The 27,520-nt window shown below is 42.7% G+C and overlaps 1 protein-coding gene across 3 annotated transcripts in view; it reads right to left on the reverse strand.

The window, feature by feature from the left end:
• The window catches only part of LOC105012548 (retinoic acid receptor beta), a 123,488-nt gene that overhangs the window by 42,380 nt on the left and 53,588 nt on the right, over positions 1 to 27,520 (reverse strand). For all 3 annotated transcript variants that reach the window (XM_010873466.4, XM_010873465.4, XM_020050232.3), the window contains exons 2-3: positions 22,760 to 22,908; positions 4,601 to 4,742 (exon numbers count right to left, since the gene is read on the reverse strand). In XM_010873466.4, coding sequence (XP_010871768.2) covers positions 4,601 to 4,742; positions 22,760 to 22,908 — 291 coding nt within the window. The remainder of the gene's footprint in view (positions 1 to 4,600; positions 4,743 to 22,759; positions 22,909 to 27,520) is intronic.

Here is a 27,520-nt window from a genome sequence, read left to right on the forward strand (position 1 = left end):
TAGACGTATCAGGTTCAGTTCAGATGTATCATGTTCAGTTCAGATGTATCATGTTCAATTCAGACGTATCATGTTCAGTTCAGACGTATCATGTTCAGCTCAGACGTATCATGTTCAGTTCAGATGTATCATGTTCAATTCAGATGTATCATGTTCAGTTCAGATGTATCAGGTTCAGTTCAGATGTATCATGTTCAGTTCAGAAGTATCATGTTCAGTTCAGAAGTATCATGTTCAGTTCAGACGTATCATGTTCAGTTCAGAAGTATCATGTTCAGTTCAGAAGTATCATGTTCAGTTCAGATGTATCATGTTCAGTTCAGAAGTATCATGTTCAGTTCAGACGTATCATGTTCAGTTCAGAAGTATCATGTTCAGTTCAGAAGTATCATGTTCAGTTCAGATGTATCATGTTCAGTTCAGATGTATCATGTTCAGTTCAAATGTATCATGTTCAGTTCGGACGTATCATGTTCAGTTTGGACGTATCATGTTCAGTTCGGACGTATAATTTTCAGTTCGGACGTATCATGTTCAGTTCGGACGTATCATGTTCAGTTCATACGTATCGTTCAGTTCAGACGTATCATGTTCAGTTCGGACAAATCATGTTCAGTTCAGACGTATTATGTTCTGTTCAGACGTATCATGTTCAGTTCAGATGTCTCATGTTCAGTTCAGATGTATCATGTTCAGTTCAGACGTATCATGTTCAGTTCAGATGTATTATGTTCAGTTCAGATGTATTATGTTCAGTTCAGACGTATCATGTTCAGTTCAGATGTATTATGTTCAGTTTAGACGTATCATGTTCAGTTCAGAAGTATCATGTTCAGTTTAGACGTATCATGTTCAGTTCAGACGTATCATGTTCAGTTCAGAAGTATCATGTTCAGTTCAGACGTATCATATTTCAAACCTTTCAGCACAGTAGACAAGAATATGTGAATATGGGAAATAAAGTTTGATTGAGGGTAGAAAAAACACATGTCCATAATCATTAACTTCATCTAATTCTGTTGCGGGAAGTATCGTCACTGTATCTTCTACTACAACTGGGTCCCAGGGAAATACGTAATATAGTTATTCTGTGACAGCTGAATTCCTATGATATGTTACATTAGGAACATCACAACATGCTACTAAAACGTCTTATATGCTACGTATCTGCAAAAACAGATCAAATGTCATGATTGCTACTATAATATTTTACAAATGTAAGGTTTGGCAATGCAATACTGAGATGAAGGTTAAGGTTAGAAAAGCAAAAGGGCCAAGTTAGTGTTAAGGTAAGGCATCACATGCCTATGGTTAGGGTTAGGGTTAAGATTAGGTGAGGTTAGGGACAAGGTTAGGTTACGTTAGGGACTAGGTTAGGTTAGGCTTTGCAGTACTATGGTTAAGGTTAAATCTTGAACTTGCAACCATTGCAGTGAAGGTCTTAGCCTTTCCGCCCATCCACCATCCCACAATTCCCTGGCACAGCACCACTCTGTTTAACCAACAATGTGCTCACCACTGCCCCAAGGGGCCGACCTAAACATATCAACCCTAACATAACATTTCTGTTGCATTCGTCCATCACATATTCCACTGGGACAAGCCTATTTACCTGAACACATAGTGTGCATGCAGAAATCCCTTTCAACTTGCAAGAAAACTCAGTCCTGGTGTTGAATGTTGGGTGGGTCCAAGAATACGATTAACACAGTGCAAAAAAAAAACTGACCCGTGCAGGACTATGTGGTCACACTAACACCAGCGAAGCACAGCTGATGTGTAGTCAGCCAACCTAACGTGCCTCTGTCAGAGAGCAGAGCAGGAGAATACAACTGCAGGAGCCGCTGCCCTCAATTGATCTGACCTTCCTTCTCCATATCAGCACCATCACACTGGCATCACACAAACACACACACACACACACTCACACATATAAACACACACACATTCCGGCACACACCCATCATTCTCCCACAAGCAAAAACAATGGCACATACACACACTTTATTGTATGTGTGCAATGGACACAACCAGATATCATATGTCACGCATTATTTTGTAACACATATGGTATAAAAAACAGACCTCAAAACAGTAACCGGAAGTCTCTGTTACTTGCTATTAGTCCAACTGAAACCAAACCAAAGAAATGGCACAACTCAATTATAACTAATCACTCATGCTATTTATTTAGTTTTTACCGATTAACGCACTACTTCTAGTTAGATTTGTATTTGCAATTGTGCTAAGCTAACTCAACACAAGTTTTTTTTTTCAGGAAGCCCATGGAACGCTTGACGCACACACACACACACACACACACACACACACACAGTCCTTCCTCCTCAGTTTCATTCTTGTAGATAGAATCTAAAGTCATGGGTTCAGAGCCTCGTGATAACCAGCGTAACAGCAGATAAATAACAGACCTAGAGCCAGGGGCTATGAGAGCGTCCTATGAGAGCGTGTCTCACACACACACACACACACACACACACACTCCTTTGTAAGCATGGGGCTGGTTATCTGCTAAACACATGATGCAGCGTTGGTGTCCTGGGCCTCTGTCTGTCAGTCTTTACAGCACTGACGTTAAATAAAGTGCTACCAAACCCAAAGTACCTAGCAACCTCTACAATGTGTATTGTAACAACCTCATCATCATCATCATCATCATCACTGTCTTCAACACTACCACATTAGCATCTCAGGCAGGCCTGTTGATATTAAGGACACCACACATGGAGATGGGAGTAGTTCTGCAGCTCTGGGCTCTGCGGGGAGGCCTGGAGAATGAACACTTTGGCCATTAGATTGTCTGTCTGCGAGAAGGCCAGACTAGGAGAATGGGGACATTACTGTTCCTTTTCTGGGAGGCCACAGGGAGAACGAGCACAGCAACAAAAACCAAAAAAATAAAAAAAAAATACAAGGAATGAATGGCTTCTTTCCCTCAGGGCTAATGGAGCATGAAGTGGATGTGTGCCCTCACCGCTGATGCAATCAAAGAGCGCCAATCACCTGTGAAATGCAAACCACTCCAGTCGCTGACAAAGGAACAGAGCAACATGAGCGTGCACACACACCCAAATACACACACACACAAACACACACGCGCGCGCGCACACACACAGAATGACACTTAACATACTCGGTTCTTGAGTGGGTAAAGTGACGGTGCATGGCGCTGACATCATTTCCTCAGTTTCGAGGCCAGCGCTTTCACCATTTTTGGACAAGAGACTTTGTGTTATCCTTCACAGCATGATACAGCAGTGGTTATCATGCTCCAGTTACCTCCTTCGTTTGCGACACCTCTAATGTGCTGGTGTCACACTTTGTTATTTCATACTTTGATAATTTAATTAAAATGTAGAAGGAGGTTCTGAAATGGGCAGTCAAGGAAACTGATGTGATATGGACAAATGGCTCATTACTATTTAAAAGTCAATATACTTTCATATGGAAATGCATTCTAATGGACTCCAGGGAAATTCTTTCGATAACATATTTGAAAAAATCTGAAAGTTTGTGGAAAGGAATGCGATCATAAAATAAATCTCATTATCATTCACCTGCCCTGGTGGCTCTAGCCCTTCCATCTGTTTCCTGGGAGAGCCTTTCCCTGTAGCCAGTACTGTCTGTCAGGCTCAGAAGCCCAGAGAGAGGCCCAAACACGACAGTACAGGAGCATGCTTCAAGAAGGGCTCAGTGAGTGGATGCAAAGGGGGTTCTTCAGGATCCAAGTTGGATGGAAAGAAGCACAACCTTCGTCTCTACAGACTTAAGGATAAGATGGAGAATCTCAACTTTCATCTCTACAGACTTAAGGAAAAGATGGAGAATCTCAACTTTCATCTCTACAGACTTAAGGATAAGATGGAGAATCTCAACTTTCATCTCTACAGACTTAAGGAAAAGATGGAGAATCACAACCTTCATCTCTACAGACTTAAGGATAAGATGGAGAATCTCAACTTTCATCTCTACAGACTTAAGGATAAGATGGAGAATCTCAACTTTCATCTCTACAGACTTAAGGATAAGATGGAGAATCACAACCTTCATCTCTACAGACTTAAGGATAAGATGGAGAAGCACAACCTTCATCTCTACAGATTTAGGATAAAATGGAGTTTCTGGTGCCAATCATTATAATGCATGCTGGTTATAACTCTGGAGAGCTTAGCAACAAACACACACACACACACACAAACACACACATACACACACACAAGCATGCACAGAAACCATAGTGAGAAATCCAATTCACTAAATATATATAAAATAAATAGTAATAAAAAAAGCGTATGTGTGTGTTTAAATCCACTAGAGACGTGTTATTGTCTGAAGCCTCTGGTCCAGACTAGAGCTCCCTGTTCATGGTGGTTTAGGATTAGTGTTTGGGATTACAGAAGTGAGATTGAGAAAAACTAACTCACACTGTTCGAACGCTCCCATAGAAATGCACTTGTGGAATGGGTAAACCTATCAGCACTGTGTCTGTGTGAGCCCATGCATGTCCGAGTGTGCATGTGTGCGTGTATTATACCTGTGTATCATTGGAGTGTGTTTGTGTATGAGACAGAGAGAGACTCACACTCTTTGGACATGCCCACACCAAAGCACTTCTGGAGCCGGCAGTACTGACAGCGGTTCCTGGTCACCTTGTTGATGATGCAGTTCTTGTCCCGGTGACACGTGTACACCATGTTCTTCTGGATGGATCTACGGAAAAAACCCTGAGACGTGAAGAATAGAGAGGGAGAGGCAGACAGGGGCATAGAAAGAGAGGGGGGAGAGAGAGGGAGACAGGAGAGAGAGAGAGAGAGAGAGGGAGAGAAGTAGGGGGATAGGTGAAGAGGAAAAATGACAGAGGGAAAAAAGAGAAGGATAAGCCTTTCTGGTAAATTGAGCCTTTCCGGTTGTATTACACATCCACTCATTCAGTATGCAACTAAGCATGTAAGTCTTTCTGCCTGATGAAAAACCTCGGGAAAACATGGAAGTGTGGTCCGTGCCCGGCTTTGAGCGCCGACCAGCTCGAGTTAGACATGCTCCCAATCTCGCACAAACAACGCATATCGGCACCGCAGCTGTGCTTTCCAATGCTTGTAAAATGGCTCGCAGGACATCCCACTTCATCAGTGACAACAAATTTAGTTTCTCAGGTTATTGACATCATGTCCGTTGTTGAAATGGGTTGTTGTAATCTGTTTTCCCAGAATTAAAGTAGCCTAAGCTACTGGTACAAAGCTTTCGTAACTCTATTCTTTTTAGGCTACCTGCTGATCCAGGGGTGCATTCAATTTGATTGTTGAGGTTGACTTGGGAGTTTTTCCCTTGTGTTTCCTTGTATTGTTGTATTTCCTTCTTTTTTTATATGCCATTAACAAATCATTGATTAGAAAACCCTAACTATTAAACGGAGCAGTTGTATCGTGTGGCTCTTTTAAAATGTAAGCACTTACTGTTACAAGCCTCTGGAAAAGAGTGTCTAATTAAAGACCAAAATGTCAAATGAAAATCCATCAGGACAGTGGACACTAATAAGTGACTTGTTGCTGGTTCTTTGATAACCCTCTGTTAATCTGTTGCTACATGCCAATGGAAACTGAAAGCTCATATAAAGGATTGTATAAAATATGACACCACTTCACTCTCATTTTGTCTCCATATTTCTTAGCCGCATATTGTACGAGAAGGCCTTGACCTTCCAGTGGATATATGTTTGAAGGGTATACATAAATAATAACTTGTGCAAAACTGACATTGGTTGCCAAAGGATTAAATCTCCACAGGATTATTAATGGGATCTGCCATCACACCTTTTCCAATTCACTGTTGGGTCATATGTAGACCAAAAAAACGATGTATGATATAGTGTCATCCCAAGTAAGCCTGATGGCCCACGACTGGCTAAAGGACTACCAACACGGTGTGTGCGTGCGTGCATACACAGTTAGATCCGGAAATATTTGGACACTGAACAATTTTCAAACATTTGGCTCTGTATGCCACCACAATGGATTTGAAATCAAATAACAAAGATTTAATTCAAGGGGCTGGGAAAAAAAACAGTATGAAACGTTTAGAATTACAACAATTTTCATACACAGTCCCCTTATTCCAGGGGCTCAAATGAAATTGGACAAATGAACACAGTCATAAATAAAATGTTAATTTTTAATACATTGTTGAGAAACCTTTGCAGGCAATGACTGCTTGAAGTCTGGAACACATGGACATCACCAATCACTGGGTTTCCTCCTTTGTGATGCTTTACTCCTTTACTCCTTTACTCCTCCTTTGTGATGCCAGGCCTTTACTGAAGCTGTCTTCAGTTGTTGTTTGTTCGTGGGTCTTTCTGCCTTAACTTTTGTCTTCAGCAAGTGAAATGCCTGCTCGATTGGGTTGAGATCAGGTGATTGACTTGGCCATTGAGGAATATTCAACTTCTTTGCCTTAAAGAACTTGCTTTCGCAGTATGTTTTGGGTCATTGTCCATCTGTAAAGTGCCAGTGCCATTGGAAGCCATGCATGGCCATGCCATCACACTGTCACCATCGTGTCTGACAGATGGTAAATGCTTCAGATCATGATCATGACTCCAAGCCTTCTCCATACTTTTTCTTCCCATCATTCTGGTACAGGTTGATCTTAGTTTCATCTGTCCAAAGAATGCTGTTCCAGAACTGGGCTGCCTTTTTAGAAGTTTTTGGCAAAATCTAACCTGGCCTTTCTATTCTTGAGGCTTATGAATGGTTTGCACTTTGTGGTGAACCTTTCTGTATTTGCTCTCGTGAAGTCTTCTCTTTGTGGTGGACATGGAAAGGATCCTATGATCATCCACCACTGCTGTCTTCTGTGGACGTCCAGGCCTTTTTGTGTGGCAGAGCTCACCAGTGTGTTCTTCGTTCCTCAGAATGTACCGAACTGTTAATTTGGCCACTCCTAATGTTCCTGCTATCTCTCTGATGGATATTTTTTTTACAGCCTAAGGATGGCCTGTTTCACTTGAATTGACAGCTCTTTTGACCGCATGTTGTGAGTTCACAGTAACAGTTTCTAATGTGAATGCCACACCTGGAATCAACTCCAGACCTTTTACCTGCTTAACTGATGAAGAAAGGAATAGCCCACACCTGTCCATGAAACAGCTTTTGAGTCAATTGTCCAATTACTTTTGGTCCCTTAATTTAAAAAGAGGGGGCTACATATTAAAGAAATCAAATTAAAGCTGAGAGACAGCACTTTAAGCTGATATAAATTATTTAACTGTAACTTGAATATACATTGATATACAGCCAAAATAACAAAATAACAAACTGTGTTAAATTATTTCCGGACCTAACTGTATGGATAACATGTTATAACTGTTTTCAATGAGTAAAGAAGTCATTTGCCTAGTGACATAGATAGATAAGATAAATCTGAGGTGGAGAAGGAACGCTTGAAGCAGCTTCCTCAAAGATGTTGCACTTGTTTTCACTTTAATTTGTTCTGGCTCTGAAGTCCTTCTCAATGATCCTCCATCATCCAAGCCCTAACGCTCGTCCTTCCCTATGCTTGATTGGGTGTGTGTGTATGTGTGTGCGCCCGCATGCGCGCGCACCATTTGCCATACGCTTCTGTGACAGATAGGACCTTGCGTTTTCATTATGGGAGCAGAATGCATGATGGGTAACAGATTAGATAGCAGCCCAGGAGTGGGTTTGAAACGGTTGACTCTGTAGTGTGTGTGTGTGTGTGTGTGTTTATGTGCACGTGTGTGTAGTTGAGTCTTGCCTTAGACTCTAAACATCTGTCAGCTCTAGGGGGCCATCCATCTGTGGCGTAAAGACCACAAAAACCAGCCAATCATGTTTCAGATGTCTACATCATGTGACCCATCACAGGCATTATTTCTCTTGTTAATAGATGCCTCTATTCTGGCTGATCAAAGTGTGTGTGTGTGCCTCAGATTAAAGTGAAGAGGTTCCTTAGCAGCAGTTGCAGTCAACAGATGCTGTAACTCAAAGATATCTACTCTGTGGTCCTCCAGGGAAACACTATCACCCTCTGTGATGACACACAAACACAGAGACACATGCATATACACACAGAGACAAACACACACACTCTAACACACTCAGTCTTAATCTTCACATCTGGTCTCTCCTTCTCTGCCCCCCCGCCCGTTTCTCATTCTAGTATTTCAGTGAACAGAGCGTTCCTGTGACACGACTTCAGTGAACAGTATTCCTGTGACAGTACTTCAGTGAACAGTATTCCTGTGACAGTACTTCAGTGAACAGAGTTGTCCTGTGACAGTACTTCAGTGAACAGAACTGTCCTGTGACAGTACTTCAATGAACAGAGTTGTCTTGAGATAGTTTTTCAGTGAACAGAGTTGTCCTGTGACTGTACTTTAGTGAACAGAGTTGTCCTGTGACTGTACTTTAGTGAACAGGGTTGTGCTGTGACTGTACTTCAGTGAACAGCGTTGTCCTGTGACTGTACTTCAGTGAACAGCGTTGTCCTGTGACTGTACTTCAGTGAACAGAGTTGTCCTGTGACTGTACTTCAGTGAACAGTGTTGTCCTGTGACTGTACTTCAGTGAACAGCGTTGTCCTGTGACTGTACTTCAGTGAACAGCGTTGTCCTGTGACTTTACTTCAGTGAACAGCGTTGTCCTGTGACTGTACTTCAGTGAACAGCGTTGTCCTGTGACTGTACTTCAGTGAACAGTGTTGTCCTGTGACTGTACTTCAGTGAACAGTGTTGTCCTGTGACTGTACTTCAGTGAACAGCGTTGTCCTGTGACTGTACTTCAGTGAACAGCGTTGTCCTGTGACTGTACTTCAGTGAACAGCATTGTCCTGTGACTGTACTTCAGTGAACAGCGTTGTCCTGTGACTGTACTTCAGTGAACAGCGTTGTCCTGTGACTGTACTTCAGTGAACAGCGTTGTCCTGTGACTGTACTTCAGTGAACAGTGTTGTCCTGTGACTGTACTTCAGTGAACTGCGTTGTCCTGTGACTGTACATCAGTGAACAGCGTTGTCCTGTGACTGTACTTCAGTGAACAACGTTGTCCTGTGACTGTACTTCAGTGAACAGCGTTGTCCTGTGACTGTACTTCAGTGAACAGCGTTGTCCTGTGACTGTACTTCAGTGAACAGCGTTGTCCTGTGACTGTACTTCAGTGAACAGCGTTGTCCTGTGACTGTACTTCAGTGAACAGCGTTGTCCTGTGACAGCGGTGTCTGTGTGATAATCTTCAGCAGCCACTGTGATGATTGCTAACTCTATTTGAAGCTCACAGATATCACAACACACCCCGGAGCAGGACATTTTATTGATATGTTTACTTAACCACTAGCTGTGACACACACTGAGACGCACACAAACACAGCAGGCAAAGTGGCGTGGCCCACCTGAGAAACAGACAGGACATACACTGTCCCTCCTGACTAAACAAGTGATCTTAACTGGATCATTATCCCCATCTTGTTATCTTAATGGGAGGAGGGATAGGATGTTCCACACTCGCACCAACACACCCTGATATGGTGTCACACACACCCAGTCCAGTACCCAGACGGCATCTTGGGGGGCCATCTCATTTACAGATTAAAAAACGAAAGTGCCGAACATCAATTATTTACCCGCACAACCCGACCTCTTGTCTTTCCCTCCCCTACCTTCACCTTCACCTACCCCTCCCTCTTTCCCTCTCCCTCACCAATGCCCCCCCACCCCCCCCCCCCCCCGCCCTGCACTGTGACCAATGCGTTTTGTGTGACCAGAGGTGTTCGCTACAACCAGAGTGCTAGAGAGGGAGATTGGCTTTCCCTTCTAATCACACAGACATCTTATCACCAAGGTGGAAAGCCGAGAGGACACCAGAGACCCAGGGGGTTCCACAGAGAGGAGGGGAGAAGGGGGTGGGAGGGAGGGGAGCTATGTTGCCTGGGCTATTACTTACACCTGCAGTTCACCAGGGAGGTGAGAGACGGGGGGGGTGATGTGGGAGATGCAGGTGGGAGGGTTAGAGACAGAGAAATGTAATGAGGAATGAAAAAGGCAGACAAGGGTTGGAACAGGGTTGGACAGAGGTTAGACAAGGGTTGGACCAGGGTTGGACAGAGGTTAGACAAGGGTTGGACCAGGGTTGGACAGAGGTTAGACAAGGTTTGGACCAGGGTTGTACAGAGGTTAGACAAGGGTTGGACAGAGGTTAGACAAGGGTTGGACCAGGGTTGGACCAGGGTTGGACAGAGGTTAAACAAGGGTTACACCAGGGTTGGACAGAGGTTAGGCAAGGGTTGGACCAGTGTTGGACAGAGGTTAAACAAGGGTTGGATCAGTGTTGGACAGAGATTAGACAAGGGTTGGACCAGTGTTGGACAGAGGTTAGACATGGGTTGGACCAGTGTTGGACAGAGGTTAGACAAGGTTTGGACCAGGGTTGGACAGAGGTTAGACAAGGGTTGGACAGAGGTTAGACAAGGGTTGGACAGAGTTTAGACAAGGGTTAGACAAGGGTTGGACCAGGGTTGGACAGAGGTTAAACAAGGGTTACACCAGGGTTGGACAGAGGTTAGGCAAGGGTTGGACCAGTGTTGGACAGAGGTTAAACAAGGGTTGGATCAGTGTTGGACAGAGATTAGACAAGGGTTGGACCAGTGTTGGACAGAGGTTAGACATGGGTTGGACCAGTGTTGGACAGAGGTTAGACAAGGTTTGGACCAGGGTTGGACAGAGGTTAGACAAGGTTTGGACCAGGGTTGGACAGAGGTTAGACAAGGGTTGGACAGAGGTTAGACAAGGGTTAGACAAGGGTTGGACCAGGGTTGGACAGAGGTTAGACAAGGGTTGGACAGAGGTTAGACAAGGGTTAGACAAGGGTTGGACCAGGGTTGGACAGAGGTTAAACAAGGGTTACACCAGTGTTGGACAGAGGTTAGGCAAGGGTTGGACCAGTGTTGGACAGAGGTTAAACAAGGGTTGGATCAGTGTTGGACAGAGATTAGACAAGGGTTGGACCAGTGTTGGACAGAGGTTAGACATGGGTTGGACCAGTGTTGGACAGAGGTTAGACAAGGGTTGGATCAGGGTTGGACAGAGGTTGGACCAGGGATGTACCAGGGATGGACCAAGATTGGTAAGAGAGCAAAACAAGAGCTTAGCATGGCACAAAGACAGGCTGTGTAGCCGTGGTGAATGTGAAACCTCGGCAGATAACATAGAGACAGAGCCAGGCCCAAACGTGGCCCAAGGGCCATCTGAAAACAATGAACAGTGAAGTCAAATAAGCAGGGTCAATCTCTCCCTCGACTTCCTGCCTCCTTCTATTCTGTCTCTCTCTCCTCGTCACCCCGGAAAACAGGCAAGACGGCAACCTGACCAGCTCTTATCTGTCCATATGTGAGCCCCTGAAGGACACAGATGGCCTGAAAGACACAGAGACGGCCAGAGCGGGCCAGGGTGAAAGAGTGTGAGTGAGTCGGGGCCTTTTAAACACAAGAAAACACAGCCAGTCCGTTCTGAATAGAGCAACAGAAAGAGACAGAGGGAGAAGGGAGAGCGACTGAGGAGAGAATGAGAAAGGCCCTCTGATGGGTTTCAGATCACCCAACCACCGACAGACAACCCACTGTGTCCTCCTTCTTCAGGTTTCCCCTCACTTCCTCCAACCTTCCTGTCTCCACCCATCTCTCTATTCCTCTCTGTTTCTCTCTTTTCCACTCAGCTCTTATGTTTCTCGCCCGGTCTCGGTTTTAGTGCCCGGGGCCACCCAGCATACATATTCGGTGTCCACGGTCCATTGCTCTTCTCTGCCTTAGTGCCAGCAGACAGCAGCGCTCCGGTCCGGTCGGTGTGTGTGTGACGTGCGCGGCCGGATCTGCAGACCGTTCCTATTCAGCAACAGCAACAGGCTTCGTAAGCAGGAGCCACAGTGAAGGCGCGTCCCTTTCAGGGATGAATTCTAACTGGAGATCTGTGTACATAGCTCGTTCACATATGCATATGAAAGTCATTTACAAGTGCAACACACAGACACACACACACACGTACAGACGCAGGAGGCCATTTCCCTGATGCGTCTGTCCACCCCAGCTGGCAGTCATCATAGCTTCCATTCTAATAACGGTCATTAGACTTGGAGTGCGTGGCCTTCAGACTGCCAGCCCAGACACAAAGGCGAGCGAGGCAGTTGTCTAGGTTCGGTTGCGATTCAGCTGTCACGGAGCGGTTTGGAGAAGGGACTGCTGACTGGACCTGGGTTGTTCTTACATACTGTACAGGGACCTTTGTGATAGTTAGATCCTAAAAGTCAGATTAAAAAGATAAGAGTATTGTGAATAAAAGGGACATGCCACTGCTGCTCCATTTACCTATACATTACCGTGGTGTGTTGTAAGATACCACACGCGCCATCAAAGATTAGCATTTCCTCACCCAACGCAAATTCGAGCATTACTGCAATTCACCGGTCAAAAAGCGTCCACTACATTTCTGTTTGTAGGCAAACCACAATATCCAGAATTCAAAACAAATTTATAGTGATCTTCATTCACGAGAAGCAGTCGTTGTTTCGCAATCTCAAAAAGAATTCCAGAAAATCTGTAAAAGCTTTTTTTTTTGTTTTACGCCCCAACTTCGAGAGCGGGAACCCAATTTGACAAGGAGGTGAGGCTCCCCCAGCTAACCACCTGACTATCCTACAACGTTCAGGCTGATCGTAACATTACTGTAAGTCCATTGGCTCTGTTGAACAAAGGACATACAAGGACACATATATGGCATTCTGACAGTCAGATAAGAAACAAGAAACTTAAACAACACAAAGACCAACTAACAAAAAAATCTAAATAAACACTTAACCAAGTGAACAGGGGATTTAAAAGGTTTGTGAGGTTATGTGTGTTACGTGTAGTTTGTGTTAGTTTGTGTGGGATTGACAAATAAGGCTTTCAGGAGTGGAACATTGAAGTTAAACATTACTTTCAGTGAGTGTATTATCTTCACATACATTCATGAACTAATATAAAAGTTGAATTTGGAAATCATGTGCTCTGACACAAGGGTTTAAGGGAACTCTGTGATTCCAACAACAACAATGCAGCCTTCTTTCTGGTCAACAGATATTGGCTGCAGCTGGAGAAACATAACCACTTTAAAATTCACAGACAGAGCAATGGACATAACAATTAGACGTAAATTATTTAATTTTTGTAGCAATCCCAAATTGCCCCTTTAATACAAGATGACAGTCTTTGGAAAAAAAATGTGGAACTGTATGGAAGCCATAATTGATTGAGATAATGGAGGGGTCGGACATGGTTTGCCATGACACAGTTCTCTTGTCCATGCAGCTTCCCTGGGTCAGTGTGTGTAAATAGGATACTACAGGTTTTTCAAAGCCTGAGGTTCGATTATCTGCCGACCCTATAGGAACAATGCGGATTCCGTCCTGGTCGCGGAACAACAGCTCTTTACTCTTGCAAGGATCCTGGAGGGGGCCTGGGAATATGCCCATCCTGTCTACATGTGTTTTGTGGATCTGGAGAAGGCGTATGACCGGGTCCCCCGGGAGATACTGTGGGAGGTGTTGCGGGAGTATGGGGTGAGGAGGTCCCTTCTGAGGGCTATCCAATCCCTGTATGTCCAAAGTGAGAGCTGAGTTCGGGTTTTCGGTAGTAAGTCGGACTCGTTCCAGGTGGGGGTTGGCCTCCGCCAGGGCTGCGCTTTGTCACCAATCCTGTTTGTAACTTTTATGGACAGGATATCGAGGCGTAGTCGGGGTGGGGAGGGGTTGCAGGATCTGCGGATCTCATCGCTGCTTTTTGCGGATGATGTGGTCCTGATGGCATAATTTGTCTGTGACCTTCAGCACTCACTTTCAGCCGAGTGCGAAACGGTTGGGATGAGGATTAGCACCTCTATATCTGAGGCCATGGTTCTCAGCAGGAAACCTATGGAGTGCCTCCTCCAGGAAGGGAATGAGGCATTACCCCAACGAGTTCCAAGTATCTCGGGGTCTTGTTTGCGAGTGAGGGGACAATGGAGCGGGAGATTGGGCCGGAGAATCGGAGCAGCGGGGGCGGTATTGCATTCGCTTTACAGCACCGTTGTGACGAAAAGAGAGCTGAGCCAGAAGGCAAAGCTCTCGATATACCGGTCCATTTTCGTTCCTACCCTCACCTATGGTCATGAAGGCTGGGTCATGACCAAAAGAACAAGATCGCGAGTACAAGCGGCTGAAATGGGTTTTCTGCCGACCCTATAGGGTGAGAAGCTCAGTCATCCGTGAGGAGTAGAGCCACTGCTTCTTTGCATCGAAAGGAGCCAGTTGAGGTAGTTCGGGCATCTGGTAAGGATGCCCCCAGGACGTCTCCCAAGGGAGGTGTTCCAGGCACATCCAGCTGGGAGGAGAACTCGGGGTAGGCCCAGGACATGGTGGAGAGATTATATTTCGACACTGGCCTGGGAACGCCTCGGGATCCCCCAGTCAGAGCTGGCAAATGTGGCCGGGAAAGGGAAGTTTGGGGTCCCCCGCGACCCGATACCGGATAAGCGGATGGAGATGAGAGATGAGAATGAGATGAAATAGATTTTTCAAAGATCCTCAGGGACCAATGACAAATCCAGTAGGTTAATTATATATTAATGGACATAATCAGCGACACACTGGAAATAATATTCCCCTTTAAGACATTCACAGTGAATAGGAAATGTATTTTATCATAATAATTTAACCAAGTGAAGACTAGTCATTGTATTCATAGTAACCTGAACAATGTTAATAAGCCCAGCTGTCACAATTGGTGTCTACACTCCCCTCAAATGCCTCTTAGTATGTCACTTACTTTTTTTATGGGAGATTTGATTATCTTTCTGCTTAATTGGAGGGTCCCTTACTTTGTAGTCTGTGATGCAAATATCATGAAACATGGAGAAAACATGTTGTGAAATCCAGGTGATGCTGTTTTTCAAATGTGCCAAGGTATTTCAAAGAACATTTCTCTTTAAATTTTTTGTGAATAAAGCCATTAAGAACACAGAGAGGACAAATTATGAGGACTGGGGCCTAGGAGATCAGAGGAGACTGGAAAAGCATGTTGACTGTGTGTGATTGTGTGTTTATGCATGAGTGTTAATGTGTGCATGAGATTTAGACTGGATATGGTCTACCTCATCTCTGTCTCTCTCTCTCTCTCGCTCTCTCCAGTAAAACTGGTTCAATCAAACCAATCCTATTACGCAGAATGCTACGGAACTAATGAGAAGAAAGGACCGGAACAGAGAGGAACAGGATTCATCCTAAAACTATTTACATCCCTGCCAATAAGCTGTCAGATATGACAACGTGTTAAAAGGTTCCATCCCTGGAAGTTTCGGAACAATGTGGCTGAATATTGAATCCGAATGTTGGGGCGGAAAACACTGAGGTGAGTGGGGTTTAGGGATACAATACGAGTGATAAAATACAAGTGATATAATACGAGTGATATAATACGAGTGATACAATACGAGTGATACAATACGAGTGATACAATACGAGTGATACAATACGAGTGATACAATACGAGTGATAAAATACGAGTGATATAATACGAGTGATATAATACGAGTGATATAATACGAGTGATACAATACGAGTGATACAATACCAGTGATACAATACCAGTGATACAATACCAGTGATATAATGAGTTATATAATAGAAGTGATATAATACGAGTGATACAATACCAGTGATATAATACCAGTGATATAATGAGTGATATAATAGAAGTGATATAATAGAAGTGATATAATACTAGTGATACAATACAAGTGATATAATACAAGTGATATAATACAAGTGATATAATACGAGTGATACAATACGAGTGATACAATACGAGTGATATAATACCAGTGATATAATGAGTGACATAATAGAAGTGATATAATACAAGTGATACAATACTAGTGATACAATACAAGTGATATAATACAAGTGATATAATACAAGTGATATAATACAAGTGTTACAATACTAGTGATACAATACAATTGATATTGTAGATGCCATTATTACTCTTCTTGTTTAATTAGCAAGATGTTTTATTGCTGCAGACATGCCGGCTTTCCAGTTGCAGCACAACACCTGATGGGTTATATCACAAGGATACATATAAAGCTCTGTGAAGTTTGTTATTTAATTAGGCTTGCAGAACACTCTTAACATGACAATATGTATTCAGTGACAATACCAGCCGCTGAGTTTTTCAGAAAGCCTTCAAAAAAATACAAATAACTATAGGGTTTGCATTATGCTACATTTCCCAAGACATATTGAAGAACACTCGAGACGCCCGATTGTTTTGTTGTGAAGGTTTGTTGACATCGACAGCACGAGACGTCACCTTCACCAGTTGTGTGGGTCTTATTTTCCATAGAGCCCATCTGGAGTTCTGCAAGTGTGAAGTGCTGTTATCAACGCGCACAATCCCACGTAGCACGTCTCAAACGCGCCGGTGTACACTCAAACACTACGCAAATGATTATGAACACCAAGATAAGTCTACGTAGCATTTTATGTCTCATAGTATATAAACAAGCCAATGGGGACCAAACATAAGTTCCAACCTAGCAGTAATCTATTACAGTTGTGGAGATATTTTTATATAATCTACAAAATCTCTAAACTGGGCATTAACAACATGAAATAGCTTAAACTGATACTGGATTTGGTGTCATTGAAGTTCTATAAAAGTGGTGAATGAAGTCCATTTAAACGTGTGTTTATTTTTTGTTGCTCATACTGTAAACTGAATGAGAATATAAACAAATGTTTGGTGTGTCTCAGCCCTACAGTGCATTATTTTCTCCTTCTCTTCCCTATTCATCTTTTCTCAGAGGCAGCGAAGCTATCCTTTCTATTGACAGAGCAGCAGACTATTATTTGTATTCTTTTCATGGGTTTGAGGGAGGAAAGGACTCTAGGCCTCGTCTATTGCCCTTGGGAACTCTGGCATACAATGTTGATTATGTATGAAAGTTTATGTGCACTACAGACACAGGTCAAATACATATGTCAAACCCTTCCAAATACTTGAAGGTAGCTTTTTATCTAGTTTCCCCACAATGGAACCAAAGTGCAAACTTTAAGCAACTGTATGTATTATGTATTTGTATTTTATATTTTTAGGAGGGGGTGGGGCGGTTGTTTCAAGTTGTTTCAAGTGTTGAGCTGGTCCTCTCAGCTCACTGGAGGGAGAGCTTCAGAACCCCAGAGGGATGATGTCACAAAGGTGTAGGACACGACTGTCACATCTGAACGGTAGAGGAGGCCTTTGGTTTGAGACGTCTTGACTTTCACTGACTACCCATCAGAAGTAGCATAACCCCCCTAGCATACATGCATATGCATGTACTTATGGGAGCCCATATGTCTTGTTGCTGTTTTACCAATTCAAATCAGCTCTCTTTTCCGATATCAAACAAAAGCAACCATTGCTGGTGACAGAGGATGTAAATTAGTCGAGCGTGTTCTTGCATGAAAACAGCTAAAAGACTCAGATCACATCTGCCATAGTCTTTGTTTTCTCCTCTGTTGTCTCATCCCTCACATCAACATTACATATATTTAGCGTCCTTGTATAATGAAAAATGCCAGGCATGACAAACGGACTCATCTAAGGACACTTCTTCTCAAGGGGAATTCAATAGGTATACAGTTAAACCAGGGTAGACACTTTTAGAGTGACTTCAAGTTATCCCCAAACAAAAAACGCTACAATGTAAGTCGGTTAAGACTGTCTGTGGTAAGACTGGCATGTTTAAATCTAATTCCACATGTACAGGTGTCAGTGACATAATCAGGGCAGAATGACTGTTCATGTACACAGCTCCGGAAAAAATTTAGAGACCACTGCACCTTTTTCTTTTCTTTCCTTTCCAATAAAGTTGAAAAGGAAAGTTTTGAGTGAGGAACAGATGCGTTCAATCTGCAGAGGTCTCTTAATTTTAACCATTCAGTTCCTCACTCGACACTATCCTTTTCAAATTTTTTGGAAAGGAAAGAAAAAGGTACAGTGGTCTCTTCGTTTTTTCTGGAGCTGTATAAGTCTGGTACAACAATGATTCTCATTTGGCCTTGGTGGGAGTGAGCATAGAATCCAATGTGAGTGACATAATGAGAGAAGTATTTGTCATCATTTCATTTTATTGAATTGTTTCAACTTAGTCTCATTAATCACAGTGTGTTACCCAGTGATAACAACACTTCATCCTCCCAAGTCAACGTAACTCAATACATTTGTTGTTCATTTTAGAGGTCTAAAGGTCATAATTTGCCAACACATCAGAACAAACAAACAAAACTAACCAATGTTCATTTCATCGCTAACTACTTACCTACTAAGCTATCTACTGCTATAAAAGACCAACTTTCTACTCTTCCCCAAGTCAGTGCAGAGCCGATTTAGCCTGGACTGTTGCTGCTCTCTCACAACGTTACAAAGTAAAAGTTGTTGCTAGGCAAAGTCACACAGTCAAAGTATCTGTGGAAGATGATTGGGTGATAGTCTTAGCAGATTTAACCAATGCCTATCATGTCAGTTTTTTTTATATCTATCTTATAGGCTAAAAGAGACCAGGCTTCATGTATTGTTCCACTGGACCTTTAGGGGGAAGTGTCTGGGAAAAAGATTAGTGTGCATGTCCCATATGCACCGCTGCATCCAGCCTTTGGAGGGACCTAAGCAAGATTTTACTCAAAGGAAAAAAATAATATTGCCTACAATTCTAAGCATTGGACATTCTTCCTAGGACATAGGAAATATCATAGGAAGCGTTATTTGTCCTGTACCATTAGCCTAGGGCAGTGCACAAAGAAACACTTGAAATCCAAACCAAACAGTGTTGCTTGCTAGTGGTTATATACAGTTCTGTGAAAAAGTATTTGCCTGTTTCCTGATTTCCCCTATTATTGCATATTTGCATATTATTGCATGTCTTCACACAAAATGTTGAGACGAAGAGAACCCAAGTAAACACAAAATTCAGTTTTTAAATTATAATAACATTTTTTGAAGAAAAATGTTATGCCACACCAACCGACCCTGTATGAAAAAGTATACTGTAATGTACATTACTTGGTTTTGCTTTGACTTATTTTCATAGTCATTTTTTTATTTTAAATCCAATTTTAGAACCATTTGAGTAGAGCCAAAAGAAAAACAATGCCCCAAAAATGTCCCAACAATGTCCCAGAAATTACAAAAACACTGTAGCTGATTAAAAGCAACAGTGCTCTACTGAAAGAAGAGAGTAAGAGCTATCTAATAGGCCTACCAGTCAGTACTGACATGTAGGAAAGACACATATAGGCTAATTGAGAGTTACAGTATTTCACAAGAGTACAACCCTCACATTTTTGCTAATATTTGATTAAATCTTTTCATGTGACAACACTGAAAAAATGACACTTTGCTACAATATAAAGTAGTGAGTGTACACAACTCAAAATAACTCAACACACAGACATTAATGTCTAAAGCGCTGGCAACAAAAGTGAGTACACCCATAAGTGAAAATGTCCAAATTGGGTCCAGTTAGCCATTTTCCCTTCACAGTGTCATGCGACTTGTTAGTGTTACAAGGTCTCAGGTGTGAATGGGGAGCAGGTGTGTTACATTTGGTGATATCGCTCTCACATTCCCTCATACTGGTCACTGGAAGTTCAACATGGCACCTCATGGTAAAGAACTCTCTGAGGATCTGAAAAAAAGAAGTGTTGCTCTACATAAAGATGGCCTAGGCTATAAGAAGATTGCCATGGCCCTGAAACTGAGCAGCAGCACGGTGGCCAAGACCAAACAGTGGTTTAACAGGACAGGTTCCACTCAGAACAGACCTCGCCATGGTCGACCAAAGAAGTTGAGTGCTCGTGATCAGCGTCATATCCAGAGGTTGTCTTTGGGAAATAGATGTATGAGTGCTGCCAGCATTGCTGCAGAGGTTGAAAGTGTGGGGTGGTCAGACCATATGCCGCACACTGCATCAAATTGGTCTGCATGACTGTCATCCCAGAAGGAAGCCTTTCCTAAAGATGATCCACAAGAAAGCCCGCACACAGTTTGCTGAAGACAAGCAGACTAAGGACATGGATTACTGGAACCATGTCATGTGGTCTGATGTGACCAAAATAAACGTATTTGGTTCAGATGGTGTAAAGCGTGTGTGGCAGCAACCAGGTGAGGAGTACAAAGACAAGTGTGTCTTGCCTACAGTCAAGCATGGTGGTGGAAGTGTCATGGTCTGGGGCTGCATGAGTGCTGCCGGCACTGGGGAGATACAGTTCTTTGTGGGAACCATGAATGCCAACATGTACTGTGACATACTGAAGCAGAACATGATCCCCTCCCTTCGGAGACTGGGACATACCATAAAGGAACTTTAGATTATGTCTACAACCCTTGTTCCCTGAGGGATACCATTTTGGCACAGCACCTTCAATGAAGAAAGTTTCTGGACTGGATAGAATAATTTATAACAACTGGAATATGGGCTTCAGGAGGGGACTCATCCTGTTACCCGGCCTTATTCAAGGCATGATTGTTTAAGGTTTTCTTTGAATTCGACTTTGCAATCCATCCAGACTCCTTCACAATGTTAAGCAGCTGTGACGGCAGGTTTTACAACAGAATGTCGAACTGTAGCTTTTAGCGCATTTAGATATTTTTCCTCTATCTCCTTAATTTGAGTATGTGAATGACAGGTCTGAACTTTGTGATAATCTATTCTGTTCAAAGGACAGGTGTACAGAGCTTCTGGGACTGAAAATTATAAAGGGAACTAATAAAGGCCTAGGGAGATTGAGCCTTTGTTGTGACGCTGAAGCGAAAACAAACAATTGTTGCATCGCTTAAGGTATCTGATTCCTGTTGCAATTCTTGATGCAAAGAACCGGTTTAGTCTTGACCTCATCTTGTGCAAATAGCCTGTCTAGTCCTGACCTCATCTTGTGCAAAGAGTCTGTCTAGTCCTGACCTCATCTTGTGCAAAGAGCCTGTCTAGTCCTGACCTCATCTTGTGCAAAGAGCCTGTCTAGTCCTGACCTCATCTTGTGCAAAGAGCCTGTTTAGTCCTGACCTCATCTTGTGCAAAGAGCCTGTTTAGTCCTGACCTCATCTTGATGCAAAGAGCCTGTTTAGTCCTGACCTCATCTTGCGCATAAAACAGGTGGTGCAGCACGGCTGAAGGAGGAATGTCTGATGTATAAACGTGTTTGCTGGTATAATTCGATCAGCAACAGAAAGTCAAGAGCGCTTTAATAAGACAGAGAGTTGTCCTCTAGCAGCTAAAACCCTATGTCCGTGGAGTCAGAGAGCGCACGCACAATATACTCTGTCCAATAGAGGGGCTCGTCCCTCAGACCACATAACAACAATGTCCAAGCCACAGCGACAGGAATACAACACAGAAAAAAACTAATCCGGGCTTAATCCCCTGAGTCAAGATGTCACAGAAATCAAAGCTATTCTAACATGAATTGTGCTTTTTTTATGTATTTTTTTACATTCAGCTATCAGCCACTCCATGTAGAGGAGGGTGGGAGACGGTGAGCAGGAGTGAGGGGGTGTGCATGGATGGAGCGTTTTCAACCCTCAAATTTGGCCGTATCCTATATTCTCAGAAGAGTGAGAGAGAGGACTGGAGAGAGAGGACAAGCTGGCTGTTTCATTCTGCGTCAAAATAAAAGCCTGTCCTTTTATTCCAGAGCCTAATACCTTCTACAGTCCAGTCAGGGAGAGTGTGTGGGTATGTGTATGAGTGTGTTTGTATTTCGCATTGATTTCCCCATATTTCTATGTCTAATGCATCTAGCTACATATACCTTCATAGCAGTGGCTCAGAAGTCCGTTTAAAAGCCTTTTTAAAACTCAGATACACCACAGGGCTACATTCAAGAGCTTTAACTTAGACCCAATGTGTACGTATATCAGCAGTATGTCTGACACCATAGCAGGAGGTATTACCAGATTGGAGCAGGAGGTACAGGGTCACACCAGACATAAGCTTGGGTTTATAGCGTTGGGATTCATGGCTGGGTGGGAGGGCCAGGGGGCCCTGTGTTTGACCCCAAACCCAGCTAGTGAGCTGATCAGCACCTTTCTCACTCTCCCACTCTCCTTACACCCTCCTTGTCGGATCCTAAACCCCAAAGGATTCCAGACATTCCAGTGTTACGATTGGAACAGCGGAGAGATCATGCCTGTTTTGCTTTCGGAACCACACTGAACTAAGACTGAACTAATGGGTTGCACATTGACTGACTGCGGGAAAGAACCATGTACAGTAAAAGCACATTCAGGAATGGCTGTATTGATAGACATCAAGCAAACGTTTTTCCTCACCAAATGATATGTAGAAGATAGTAATTATATTTCTGGTTAGGTTGGGTGGTGAGAAAAACATCCCTAGATCTGCTGGTTGTGGTATGTTGGTGGTTTTCTGTGTGTGTATGTTTCACTGTGTTTTTTGCTGGTTTCAGTGTGCATTTTGCTGGTTTCAGTGTGTATGTTTCATAGTGTATGTTGCTGGTTTTGGTGAAAGATTTTCAGTGTGTATTGAGCTGGATTCAGAGTTTATGCTTCAGAATGTATGTTGCTGGTATCAAGTGTATGTTGCTGGTTTTGGTGAAAATGTTTCTGGTTTCAGTGTGTGTACTGTATGTCGCTGGGTTTGATGTATACGTAGGTCATATTGGCTTACCTTACAGCCCTCGCAGGCGCTGACACCATAGTGGTACCCTGAGGACTTGTCCTGGCACACAAAGCAGGGCTTGTAGACGCGAGGGGGGGGCAAAGGGGATGGGGGGCTTGGGACCAACTCTTCAGAACTGGTGCTCTGGGTCTCGATGGCTGTAGAGAAAGACACGGTATTCAAATATATGTCCAAGACTGCATTTTGTTTCACTGAAAATAAGACAGGATTTGGTAATAGTAGGGCATGTAAACTAATTTCTCAAGCAAGTGAAATTGAGGTAGAAAATGTACTTAAATCCAGGCAGACGGTAGCAAAATGGACTTCATGGCGTGTAAGTAGTGGATGTGGACTATCTTTTTTCATTTCAGCCCAAAAGACGGTCAAATTTCTCCCGCATGTAGTAATCTACTTTGTTTGGTAGTCTGTGTTTGGTAGTCTGTGTTTGGTAGTCTGTGTTTGGTAGTCTGTGTTTGGTAGTCTGTGTTTGGTAGTCTGTGTTTGGTAGTTCTGTATTCATGTGATTTGGTTTTTTGGATGTGAAAGTTGCAACTTTCTGCTAATATTAGTAGGAACTCATGTATTCATGGCAAGGCCATGAGCACTAACTGGACTCACACAACACATTTAAACATAACAATATTCATCATCAGTTTAGTGGAATGAAAAATACATTAAAGATTAATTTAAGTGACTTTGTTGCAATCCATAAATTGGTTATAGTTGAAAAAAAGTGGATAAATGAAAAGATGAATTGGCTGGATAGAACAGCTTGAAAATGTAACATTTTATTTGGTGTCTCAAGCTTAAAGAATTCATTTGAACAACTGAATTTTTGTGTGCAGACCAATCCATACTGTACATATCACTTAAAACAAGATCTAAGGATTCTGATGGATTTCATTTTTCTGTTAACTTTTAATGCAATATATAATATATATGTCATTTGCAAGTCTGTCATTTGCAGTGTTATTGTATCACTTAAAGTTTAAATGTGACATTATTTATACTGCTGTAATGCTTATATTTAGTTTTTTAACAGAGAAAAAAACTGTATGGCCTCTGCAATGGATGGTTAAAAAACATTATGAAAAAGCACACCTCAAACCATGTCATATTACACCAGTATCTAATTCTGGATAATTTCTTTGCACTATATTTTGTACCAATCTTTTTTGGAGGAAATCTTGACTACAAAACCCACAATTCAATGCCTATTTGTGACGGTGAGGTGACGGACAGCCCCGTCATCTCCCACTTTTCCCACATTTCTTTTCATCCATGAACACATCAAGGACTTGTCATGTGTCTCATCTTTGATTATCACTCACACCAGGTCCCAAATCGGTCATTAGTATATGTTTAAATGTTGCTCCTCTGCTCCCCTCATTTGTCGGTCATTGTTCCATGTTTTCGTTTGCACATGTATGTGGTGAGTGGTTCATTTTGATTTGTACCCTTTGCTTTTCATTCAGTTTTGTTTGAGTGCTCAGTGTTTTATTTACAATTAAATTACGCTACATCGCCTGGTTCCTCCTCTCCGCCACTACACCAACCGTGACACTATTTTTACGCTATGGAGCAGATATACTCCCTTAACAAAATATTAAGGGAACACATAATCATCAAAGTATAACACCAAGTCAATTAAACATCAGGGATATCAATTTAGGAAGCATAAGCGATTCTGAATCAAAGTCACCTGTTTTGGTGCAAATGAAATTGACAACAGGTGCACTGGAGAGGCAACAGCAAGACAACCCCCAAAAAAGAATGGTTTTTGCAGTCTCCTTATCCTTCCTAACTGATTCTTCTCTAGTTTTGCAAGTTTTGCTAGTGTCCTTGTCACTACTGGTAGCATGAGGCGGTACCTGTAGCCCAATCAGGTTGCACAGCCTCATGTGGCCAGAGTGTGTAGGCAGTTACTGGATGACAAAGGCATTGATGCAATCGACTAGCCCTCACAATCCCCAGACCTGAATCCAATTGAGAACCTCTGTGATGTCATGAATCTGTGTTTCCGGCTCCACCAAGTAGCGCCACAGACTGTCCAGGAGCTCACTGATGCCCTGATCCAGGCCTGGGAGGTCCCCCAGGACACCATCTGCCATCTTATCGGGAGCATGCCCAGGCATTGTCGGGAGGGAATTGTTTACTTAGATTTTCGGTGTGAGTTTGAATCCAGCTCTCAATCAGTTGGTGATTTTGGTTTCCATTGACTGTAGGTTACTTTATTTCGTTCTCAACGAATTACAGAATGTACAGTAAAGATTTTGATCATTAATATCTTTTGTTCATCGAGACCTGATGTGTGATTTGTGTTCCCTTAAATTTGTTTGAGCAGTGTAGTTAGAAATGTATAAGCCATTTCAAAATGATTTATTCAAACACAGTGACAATGCTTGTCCCAATAACTGAAATCGCAAAAACCTGAATTTGAAGACTCATCTTTTCAGCATGGTTTATGATTAAGTGCAGTCTGCCCCAGGGGTGTGAAAGTGAAGGGAAAGGCTTGACACTGTCCACTCTTGCTGTCTTCCCAGGTGGGCTCTCATCACCACTGGGATGCCCTCTCTCCAGTACCCATCGTCCAATTGGGGTGAACTCTGCTGGCAATACTCTACCTTCATTTCATGGTGGTTGCTGCTGGCTGGTGTCCCTTTGGGTGATGCCTGGCAATGTGGGTGGAGTGACTTCCAGGGCCTCCTCCGGACAGTGCCACAGTGTCACTGAACCCCCCTGTCTCAGCCCCAAGGTTTTACGCTGCTAACTATTGTGCCAGGGGAGTAGGGTCAGCTCTCCTTCTCCACTGTAAATCCTCGAAGGAATGCGCTCTCTATATTTCCCTTGTCTCCTGCTCCATTTAAACATAGGAGGACATAAGGTTTTGGCCCACACCTCTGAAATGCCATGGTTGGAAAGACTCGTTGATGACACTGTCCAAATTCCTCCTGGTTGTGTTGCAGATCAAAACGATACCTGATAATTCCAGCTGCCACTCTGCTGGCAATCCCCCAACCCCCAAGTTGTCCCTGTCCTTGTCCATCTGGTCATGCTTCTGCCCTGGATTAGGTTTTATAGACTCTGGACACAGCCCCCATGCATTTATTCATTTTTACAACTAAAATATTCACCTGGTACAGCCAGAATAGGACTGGTCACGCCTCAGAGTCTGGTTCCTCTTTAGGTTTCTTCCTATATTTCAGCCCCTTTTAGGGAGTTTTTCCTAGCCACTGTGATTTACCACAGTTGTTCCTTGCTCCTTGGGGTTTTAGGGAAGGTGTTTTGTAAAAGCACTTTGTGACAACTGCTAATGTAAAAAGGGCTTTATAAATAAATTTGACTGATTGATTTGTAAATAAAAACATTGTTAACATTACTGTTGACCAATAGGGCACAGCCATCTGGATACCGGCAGGTCAGAGACTTCATGTGCATGGTTACTTCTTACCAACTGCTCAAAGCAGAGGTGGGGGACTCGAGTCACATGACTTGACTCGAGTCTGACTCGAGTCACAATTTTCAGGACTTGTGACTTGCTTGATTAAAGTATGAAAATGACTTGACTTTGACTTGAGAACTAGTTACTTGAGACTTGACTTGACTTGAAGTGGAAGACTCGACAATGACTTGAACTTATAATAAACAAACAGCAATAAAATTATTTTATATGTTGTGACATCAGCAGCACTAATCAGCGTATGTGCCTTTAACGCTGCACAATTCAAACCGCGCCAAACATGGCAGACAGTAACGTTAGTCGAGCTCCACAAATAGTATCGTTTGGATACAAGGACTTTGAACTGGACCGTGTGAATAAAAAAAGATTTGCCAGATGCAAAATATGAAACAACGTCAAATTTCAATCGTCATTTTAAGAACCACAAGGAAAGGTAAGAAAGTAATCTCAGTTTTACTAAGATCTATAACGATTAAGTAATGAATTAATCTTTTGTTTGTCATTCTTTGGCCTTGGTTGCATATTTTATTTTATTTTTTCTTGTTAGAAATGTGACCATTATCATTACAGAATTACACGTAGGCCATAATGTCTGTATTAAATGTGCGCATTTTCAAGTGTTTGTGGACTGCGTGTGGAAACTAAAAAGCATTGTGCTTACACCATAACAGTTAACTTTACTGCATGAAAGGCTAACATGGAGGCGCCGATGTGATTACTAGCACCTAAATATTTCAAAGAGGTTTTTTTTTTTTTACTCATACAGACAAGAATAATTACAGCGTAATTACATATTAGGCAGTTTTTCAGTCACAATAATTAGTTTATAAGGTTGTTTTTATTAGCCCTTATTACATGTATTGGCTGAATTCCAGTGCAGAATGCGTGTTATTTCTTGATAACAGACCGTTGCCATTAAAAACAGCGCGTTGCTATGGACGCAGCAGGATTCTAACCAGAGACGGAACGGACTATTTTCTTTAGAGGAAGCAATACAATCGTTTTTAAATCAATAAATTCCTTTTGAAATCAATATTTTGTGTCAAATTATTGATTTATTTGGTAGGTAGCCATGTAATAAGCGGGATAAGGTATAGCGAGGTGGTTGTTATAGCGAATACAACCCCTTCAGGCTGATTCAAGATCCCTCTGCTTCGTCCCCCCAAAAAATTGTACCGCGGAGGAGAAAAATATTTGATTTTGAAATCGATCTTCACACCAAGCGCACGTCAGAAACAGAGGACAGTGTGTGTGTGTGTTCATCTCTTTAGTACTGTGACTTGACTTGAAACTTATAAGGACTCGACTTG

This window comes from Esox lucius, chromosome 10 (genome assembly GCF_011004845.1).
Source record: "Esox lucius isolate fEsoLuc1 chromosome 10, fEsoLuc1.pri, whole genome shotgun sequence".
Classification (NCBI taxonomy): Eukaryota; Metazoa; Chordata; class Actinopteri; order Esociformes; family Esocidae; genus Esox; species Esox lucius.